Source organism: Priapulus caudatus, unplaced genomic scaffold, assembly GCF_000485595.1.
Source record: "Priapulus caudatus unplaced genomic scaffold, Priapulus_caudatus-5.0.1 Scaffold470, whole genome shotgun sequence".
Lineage (NCBI taxonomy): Eukaryota > Metazoa > Priapulida > Priapulimorpha > Priapulimorphida > Priapulidae > Priapulus > Priapulus caudatus.
The window spans coordinates 30749-40260 of NW_014577531.1; the positions used below are offsets into that span (position 1 = coordinate 30749).

A 9512-nucleotide genomic window follows, 5' to 3' on the forward strand; every position below is an offset into this window, starting at 1 on the left:
TGCTTTTCGGATTTTTGCCGCGTGCCAACTGCTCAATATATAAATATAAATAAATAAATAAATAAATAAATATATGTATATATAATATAAAATTAGTGGTTCTTAATTCCTGATACATTGCATTAGCGCCGCGAACGTTTGCGTTCTTCTGAGGCCGTTAGATGGCGCACATGTCTGTGTGAAAATAAACTCGGTTGCGTCGATCAGCGTGTTCATGCGTCTTTTGACTTGGTGTCCTTCTAATAAAAGTAATATGTAAACTTTTCAAGTTCGAGCAACGATGTCAGTGGATTAGTACGTGCTATGTAATTTCTGTATGTTAGCTGAAAGCCGTATTGGTAAGTGGCAGGCACTTAAAACACTGCAATGAATGCAGTAAAATAATCAATGCTAACTTGTAGACAGAATTTCCCCGCACATTCCAAGAGAATCAGTGCCTTGTGAAATACAAGAGAGGTACCCCAAGATACAAGATACAGATACAATGTAAATGGGAACAACTGCTTGATTATACTTAGTTTTGTTTTTCTACTTAAGTTACAGTTAGTGTTACAGTTATACTTATATTACTATAGGGGTTAGCGCCAAGAAACGGTATTGCTAGGGTTAGAATACTGACGTATATTGACGTCAGTCATACAGCCGGTTCGGGTTAATACTACTAGTACTAGTAGAGTACTACTAGTACTAGTAGTAGTACTTATGCTCATAGGGTCTATGTCCCCCATGGTACTGCCGGAACGTACCCTGGGTACGGTCCGGTATACCGGAACGTACCCTGGTAACTATTTGATATGGTTAGGGTTAGGGAGTTGGCGTAGGCGTCTAGGCGACTCCCTAGATACAATAATGTAACTTAAACACAGGATAGGTTTGGGTTACATTATTGTATCTAGCGATTCCCTAGACTCATTAGTGGAGTAGGCGAGGTACGGTCCGGCATATTAGATAGTACCAGGGTACGTTCCGGTATACCGGACTGTACCCACTACCCAGGGTACGTTCTGGCAGTACCCTGGGGGACATAGACCCTCTCAGCTATACTTATAGTTACAGGTGTTGAACAACAGTAGAGGGCACCCATAGGCGGCAGGCCTGAATAAGCATCGAACAGAAATTAATTATATATACTCACACTGTTACTGCGCTTACAAAACATACACTTTATTCATGTTAAATAACTACAGATTCATGCTCTATGCTCTGCCTGAAACTTTTGCCAGCTCTATGATGCGAATTTCTGCAAAGTTGTTTGAACACATTTCAAACACAAAAATCACCAGCCGGTCGCTGTGGCTATGACACCTGACGGAATGTCACGAATACACAACAAGACCAATTTTACTTCTAATGCTTTCTAGACGTCTACGAGGCATCTAATTTGAATGCATAATGAAAATTATTGCACTCTTGTACCGAATTTCGGCAAGAAAAAAGCCAAAAATGCTTTTTCTAAAGACGAAATAGTGCAACGGTGAACAATTTGCGGAGGCTTACTGTTGTTCGCCTCCTATAGTTATGCTCATAGGGTCTATGTCCCCCAGGTTACTGCCGGAACGTACCCTGGTAACTATCTGATATGGTTAGGGTTAGGGAGTAGGCGTAGGCGACTACCTAGACTCGTTAGTGGAGTAGGTGAGGTACGGTCCAGCATATTAGATAGTACCAGCAGAGCATATAAATCACGTTGATTTATATGCTCTGGTACCAGGGTACGCTCCGGCAGTATCCTGGGGGACATAGACCCTCTCAGCTATAGTTATACTTATAGTATTAGTACATGACTCATGAGTAATGACGCGGGGGGGGGGCGGCACTCACCTGTACACAGGCACTTGGAACGTCTCAATAAAAATAAAAAAAGGTAAATAAACATGAAATCAAGAGCTAATAATACCTAGAGTGTACAACGGAAAAACGGGAAAATAGTGCTATTTCACGACAACATTATTCTACTTTGCCTGCGAGTCTATAATAATTTCATGGTATTGCATTAAGCAGAATTCTTTGCTCTCTAAAACAAGACCAACCGCTTGTCAATACGATACTCCTAGGCACGGAGATATCGCTCCTAAACCTCGCCCTCCACATGCCAAACGCGCGGGCGCTGCCCGATATCCATTTCTGCCCCATCGCTTCCGCGTCTAACGTTTGGCTGTCGTGAGCAGTCGGTTTTTCGCCGCATAAATTTTAAATGAATGGATTGTTTGCGGGTGGCAAGTTGCAGGGGTGGAGTGACTTTCGGGGGCATCGCCTATGCCCTTCTCCCATTATCTTTCCTAGCACGGCTAATGCCGTCTGATGGAGCCGGCAAATGTTTTTTTAATATAATGTCTCTACAACGCAGCTAGTAAGAGTACCAATTTGGGCATGTGACATCAATTATCAGCGCTCTCAAGCGGTGACGGAAACCGATAGCCGAAATGCTTAGACGCGTGAAGGATGGGAACAGAAGTGGTTCGAGGCGGCGTTTGGCATGTGGGAGGGGAGGTTTAGGAGGCCGATATCTCCGCCTTAGGAGTATCGTATTGACAAGCGGTTGGTCTTGTTTTAGAGAGCAAAGAATCTGCTTAATGCAATACCATGAAATTATTATAGACTCGCAGGCAAAGTAGAATAATGTTGTTCTGAAATAGCATATTTTCGCTCGTTTTCCGTTTGTACACTCTAGGTATTATTAGCTCTTGAGAATGTATATACTACCAAAGTCTTATGTTTCTCTACTCTATTTCGCCTATAATCACCTGTAAATGCTGGTCAAATGCTCATCTGCAACACACAAGTACACCGCACCCGCCCTTAGCTCTAGTACTATAGCCCGCCCTGTGCACAAACAACATGAATAAGAGAGAAGTACTCGTGTACAGGCACATGGAGGAATAGGAGGTGTGTGTGCAGGCGTGCGGTGTACTTGTGTGTTGCAGATGAGCATTTTGACGCGGCATTTACAGGTGATTAATAGGCGAAATAGAGTAGAGAAACATTAAGACTTTGGTAGTAAATACATTTCGTGTTTATTTACCATTATTTTTAGCTCATCTGACATAGTCAGATGCAGCTTGTAGAATCGCATGATCGTCCGTGCGTCCGGCCATCCGTGCGTCAACAGTTGGGCACAAATCTAAACGACTCGACGTACGGTCACGGATATTCGGAACGGGGGGGGGGGGGTGTAATCCGAAAGACGAGTTGGGATGTCGAAGCTGGGGGTCAAAAGGTGAAAGGTCAAGAGGTGTAAAAGAAGGGGGAACATTCCCTCCTTAACTTAAGGTATAGGGAGAAAATGCAGAATTGGCGGCACAAATCTAACGGCTCGACCTAGGCTCGTGATAGTCGGTGTATAGCATCATGGTAGGAAAAGCCATCACTGTGCCGAAATTGGACGGTGCAAAGGTCAATGGGGCACAGGAGATTTTAGACATTTTCTGAGACATGGTCTGACGGAGCAATTGAAAAACTCATTTTGTTTCAGCGGTGACCTACCATTTTTATGGCTTTATTGAAAGGACATGAAATGTACTTTCCGCTGACATGCGTCTGATAGAGAGTGAGTGTCTGATAACCTTTTGACCCTCAGAGGAGGTTAAACATGGATTTGTTTACTTTAGAAAGAATTTGACTGCCTGGTTTGCTAGTAGAATCTATACATCCATGTATGAGGCTACAATGTCACAGTGAAATTCAAAGCTAAATTTGGTTGAAGAAGGTTTAATGCTCCTTAAATCGTATAATTCTATGGCATTCTGTACTGTCAGTGTGTTACATGCAACTATACGCACTGCAGTGCAGTGCGTGGTGATAGTACTGTGTTAGTTTTTGGCCTGCGTTAATTAGTTACAGGTGGCAGCTTCTCTATTTCAGCCTTGTAGGCTTGCGTAGGTAAATGGATGAGTGCTTACTATTCTGTCTTGCAAATAGTTTGTTGCTACTACGTATGATCGGAGCTTCCATCTTTAATCTTAAGAAACTTAAACGTACGCGCCATCTCGTGGCAACTTCATAACATCACCAACGAACATTCCTTTGAGAAGGTTCCTGATACCATCCCTGTGCCTTCCACTTGTATCGGCTATGTGAACACATTTGGGGACTAACAGGGTTTACTAGAATCCCACCACTCTACCACACGAGTGCACCGCAGTAGACGTGAGATGAGCGCTGTCGCTCCGCGGCACTTGTTTTTTATTGAGACGTTCCAAGTGCCTGTGCACCTGTAGGTATGTGCCACTGCGAAGTCAAAAATGAGGGGCTCTGGAACTAACTCAGACTTGAAAATGGGGGTTTCTGGAACTAATGTTTGTTGAATGTGTGATGCTCTGGAACTGTCTATGTTCAATCCATCCATCCATGTGCGCATGCGTTGCATGCATGCATTCACGGCCCGGCTTCAACGTATTCTGAAGTACGATGCAGTGGAACGGAAATGTTAAAAACTAGGGTCTCCGGAACGGTAAAAATGTAAGATCTGCATGGTAACTAAACTGTAACATGTGTTTTGCACGTGTTACATGAATTAGTCAGCGAGGCTAGACTATAGGGTTGTTTGGTGACTAGTTAGTCTGTGTAGACGCAGCGATATGTGCTCTGCTTGTCGCTTACTCTGATCGCCAGTTACTCAGAGCGACTTGTGATGCTCTGGAACGAGATATTCTTAAAGATGCACTGGAATGGAAGTTTAGGGTTGAAAATGGGGGTCTCTCCCGCGGCACGCACAGGGCCGTAGCCAGAGGTAAATTTTGTAGGAGGCAAATGTTGTGAGTTAAAGAACAAGGAGCGAAGCGAGCCAATAGGGCGTGGGGTATGGGGCCCGCTTAAGGGCCCCAGAAGCCAACGGTTATATGGTGCTCTGTGGTGCATTCTCTGCATATATTACATCTAAATTTCCATTTCAGCTGGGGGACTACAGGTTCAATAATGTTGTTAATAAAATATTTATCAAACGGCAACAAAAACGGCACGTGCATACCGGTATTCAACGTCACAGCCTGCTCCTGCTGCAGTCAGTGCCATACACTAGTGACTAGTCTACAAACGCTCCAGAGACGGTGACCTTGTTTAACTATAAATAGTATTAATTACGTTCACGTTATATGCTCCCCGTGATTGATTAGGGCTAGAACAGTGACAGTCTACATGTATATGGTAACCCAGACACGCAATCTTATCAGAATTGATATCACTCACAGTGTATCTGTTTGTCATTGTCATCAAATTAATTCTCGCGATATATTTGTTTTGATATTTTTGTTTCTTAGTTCATGTAATAGGGATTTAATTTTGGTTTCTCGTAATTTTTTTTTTTAGAAATTTTGTAGGAGGCATTTACCTCTTATTGCCTAATGGTAGCTACGGCCCTGGGCACATACCTACCTAGCTCTAGTACTATAGCCCGCGTACAGTTGCCGCAGGCGCCTGCGGCAACTGTACACGGCGGGCGCTATAAGTAGCTGAAGAGCTAATACTTACCATGCAATATATATATGGAGTGCCCTCCCCCCCCCCCCCCCCCCCCGGGTAATGATGCCGCATTGCCTCCAGGGTTCAAGCTGTTGAAATATTACACTCTTCTTGTATCTTCTTGTTAGTCTAGAAACACAGATTCATAATAACTGTACATGTTTGTTTATAAGATGAAGCAATTTCTAGTAGCAATTGGACGGTGGTGCCGCCCTGCATCAGAGCGGTACATTATCTAACTAGCGTAATAGGAAATGACGTAACGTTAAAAGTTCTAGAATGTTCTGTGAGCATAATTATATAAGCAGCATGCTCTCGCTGCACTTTCTTTTTTCGAGACTTGTGCATTAGACTACGTGCGCGTTACTTGTACAGTGTGTATCACCAAATAAATCTCAGTCATAAGAAGAATCCTATATCTTGGAAGTTGGACTCAGTAATTCAAGAGTTTCAACACAAGCGTCCCTGTTTCCAGTTGCACGCTGCATGATGAGCCCCGCCAAACCAATCTAGCATCATTTGCACAGGAATTACATCACACATATGACTACGTTCATTGGTAAACATCAGAGAGACGGGATACCAGAGAAGTGTTTGCCGAATAGAGGTGTTGTCCTAAGCGCTGAGCGCAGATCTTGCGCGCAGTTCCGCGGCCAAGGCGCACGCGACCGTGGAACGTCCTACGACAGTATGCAGGCGCTGGCAGCTATGGATCATGCGCCGAATGCATAGGTCGCGCACGATCCATAGCTGCCAGCGAACAGTCCGCGCAATTTAGCGGGCGACACAGAGGGCAGACATTTGGGACGTGGAGGAACTCGCGACTTACATGGGGGGTCGTACAGATAGGGGCGACACGGCGAAGTTTTGATTTGCGTGGTTCCATTTCCATGTGGTCTTAGGCGTTTTACTATAAGTTCGCAAACATAAAAAGTTACAAACATAAGAAAATGGACATTATTTAATAGAAAATTGATCAAATAGTGATGCGAAATAGTACGCGGATTGTGCGCCCAGTATTTTCCATGTGTTAATCGCTGCTGCATTTCCCGGAGCTCCGCCCACTTTAAATGTCTAGCATTGTGCAGTGGTATCCTGAGTGTACGAAGAGTTAGTATTTTATTTTCATTTTTGATGAAGCCGAAAGTGCGGCTTGCCAGCAACAGAGCTCGCTCGCTGGTAGGCATGCGCGACGAACACGTGTCAGTTGATTGCAGTCGCTGGGTGTATTGACGGAAAACGTTTAAACTCCGTTTCTAGAGGCAAACAAGCGCGCTGAGTGCGAAAAATTTTGTACAAGCATTTCTAGGAAATGTCTAGCTACTGGGTACGTAGTCAAACCCGTCGTGCAATGGCCAGAACTGCTCAACTCAGCGATTATAGGGCTTTGGCATTTATAGTGACCGTTGATTGCATAAGAATTGGGTGCAGCGTAGTTGTGTTAGTGTGCCGCTACGCGGCGTTTTTCGCCCTTCGCGCGGATATCCGGGCTGCCAATTGTCAAGTACGAGTTTCATATAATGAACAGGCAGTTGATGCCCATTTACATTGCCATTGAGTGGGAGTTTTCCTCAGGATTTAACATAGATCTCTGGTAAATTAAGTTGTACCAAATGGCAAGTGTGGTAATTTAAACAGCGTGAACAGCGGCTACGCATACATACCAAAATGGAGGTGGTTGGTCGTGTATTTTGTACTGGACGGTCTAAAACGAGGCAAAACATGCGATTTTGGCGCTTACTCTTTCCACCTTGCCGCGAATCTGGTGTGCATGCGGTGAAATTGTGTCTGGTAGAGAAGCGGCATTTGAGTGGCGGAAGTTATTCTAATAATAGCGCGAATGATAGTAGAGAAACATTTAGACTGGTAGTAAATACATTATAAATCTAAGTCTTAATGGTTTATCTAGAGCTCTTTAACGAGTTCATGGATCATGTCCATGCACTGCCTGTACTTGTGCAATGTACCATTAGCTGTGGTAATTGGTTGTCAAAAATTTAAGTAGCCAGCCTGAGCTATTTATTATATTCAGAATGCAATTGTGACTAATGCATAACTTTGTGTGTTTTACGAAGACGTGCGTGCAAATTAAAGATTATAATCTCTAAATTATCTGTTTTTTTGTATAAACAGGTTTATAAGCATGTGAGCTTCTGAGCATGAAATAGTCATAGAGGCGAGATCACATAGCGGCAGTACCGAGTCTATCGACATAGAGTTCCATCACCGCTATCAAAGGTAAAATTTAATTTACACATGGTTCGCACAGTCCTTGAAAAGTCCTTGAATTTGAGGAGTCCTTGAAAATACTTGAATTTAGTAAAATGTTGATTTTGTGGCTTGAAAAGTCTTGAATTTTATGAATTAAATGAGCTTAAAACAAGCTATAGACACGATAGACCAGTTAAATGATGATCACAAATTACAGTAAGTCAGTAAATCAAAGAAGTGACAGTGTTTAGAAGGGTTTTAATGTGATCCAGGTAAGTTTTAGAGGTGACATGCCAGTGATTAAGAATAGGGTTATTAAATTAATCCAGGTATCTTTGTTTTCTGTGTATGAATTCCGATAAAATGTCTGATAAAATGTCCTTGAATTTCCGATAAAATGTCCTTGAAAAATCCTTCAGCTCCTTCCTGTATGAACCATGTTACAACTAGAATATATATTTGCTTCGGTAGTTTTATACTAATCTATTTCAAGTCATAATATAATATGTTACTTGTATAATGTGTTATCAAAATTATGTAATGAGGTCTGTTACACATGTGGCGTGGGAGAGGAAATTTTGAAGAGGAAACTTCAATGCGTGAAACCAAAATTTAAATTTTTTTTTTTGCAGTACAGGGATTGGAAGACACTTGCAGGCAGCAACACTCCAGTGAGAAAATGGTACAGGATTTGGATGATGTTTCTGGCCGCGGATCGGCAGCTGGGGGACGCTACCAAAGTTGTTATTCTGCTAGTGTGTATCCCTGCATGCATTCCGTGTGCATTCCAGGGATATGTCACATTTTCCTCCTTGCCGCTGCCGGACCACTGTTGCCACGTGGAAGAACTGAAGGAGTATGCTGATGATGACAAAAAGTCCTTGAGCATACCCATTGAGTACAAGCAAGGTGGAAAGTTATGCTCAGTGTGTTATGTACGATGCAAACTAAGCGAACTTGTAGCACAAATGGCAGTTGGCAACCTGATATGTCGTGGCCAATTAATTGATTGCGACGATGCATGGGACTTTGACCAGACTCTGTACGACTCCACGACTAGTACCGCTTGGGATATCGGTTTGTGATCGGGTTGGATAACGCCCCTGGTTTCTCCATCATCTCTCTCGGCGAACTTGTGTGGAAATTACATCTTTGGATTCCTACAGGACAGACTGACGAAAACTTTCATTCTTCATATGCCTCACACTGCAGCTTGTTGCTGCTGTTGCCTTCGGCTTTCGCACGCGGAACCAATCAGCTTTACTTTCTTCCGCTTCCTGGTCGGCCTCACGATCCTGCAATTATCACTATTCCATTCGTGATAGGTATCGAGTTGGTTGGGCAGAGAGCGAAGCTTCACCACACTGATGCAGTGCATGGGTATTCAGTCGCTGTGTCTACTGCCCCGAGTGTGCATACCTCTAGTGCGTGAATGGAGACATCTCGCTCTCCTACTTCCCTGCATTTGCAATTTTTTTATGTGTACTGGTTCTTAATGCCTGAGTCGGCCCGGTGGTTGATGGCAAATAATAAAGTAGCTGAGGCCGAGAGATTAGTGCAAAAAATTGCCAAAGTAATGGTATGAAAGAGAAAAAAAGAAAGGAAAGAAAAAGAGGGGGAAAAGGAGGAGAAAGGGAGGAAAAAGAGGAAAGAAAAAGAAAAAAAAAAAAAAAAGAAAAGAAAAGAAAGAAAAAGGAGAGAGAGAGAACATAAAGAGAAAAAGAAAAGAAAAAAAAGAAGAAGAAAGAAAAAAAAAAAAAGGGAAAAAGCATACTTTCCAGAGAACTTCCCACGCCTAAAGAAGACAGCAGCAGGCATAGATGATGGAAATGAGGAACGCGCCA

The 9512-nt window shown here is 43.1% G+C and overlaps 2 protein-coding genes across 2 annotated transcripts in view; both read left to right on the top strand.

Moving 5' to 3' along the window:
- The first annotated feature begins 207 nt into the window (after positions 1 to 207).
- LOC106810746 (organic cation transporter 1-like) overlaps positions 208 to 9512 on the top strand; it is a 29316-nt gene continuing 20011 nt past the window's right edge. Inside the window, exon 1 of the mRNA XM_014814190.1 lies at positions 208 to 338. The gene's annotated coding sequence lies outside the window, so the exon portion shown is untranslated. The remainder of the gene's footprint in view (positions 339 to 9512) is intronic.
- The window catches only part of LOC106810745 (organic cation transporter protein-like), an 11943-nt gene continuing 9200 nt past the window's right edge, over positions 6770 to 9512 (top strand). Inside the window, exons 1-4 of the mRNA XM_014814189.1 lie at positions 6770 to 6784; positions 7591 to 7602; positions 8460 to 8745; positions 8994 to 9048. Of these exons, the coding sequence (XP_014669675.1) occupies positions 6770 to 6784; positions 7591 to 7602; positions 8460 to 8745; positions 8994 to 9048 (368 nt within the window). The remainder of the gene's footprint in view (positions 6785 to 7590; positions 7603 to 8459; positions 8746 to 8993; positions 9049 to 9512) is intronic.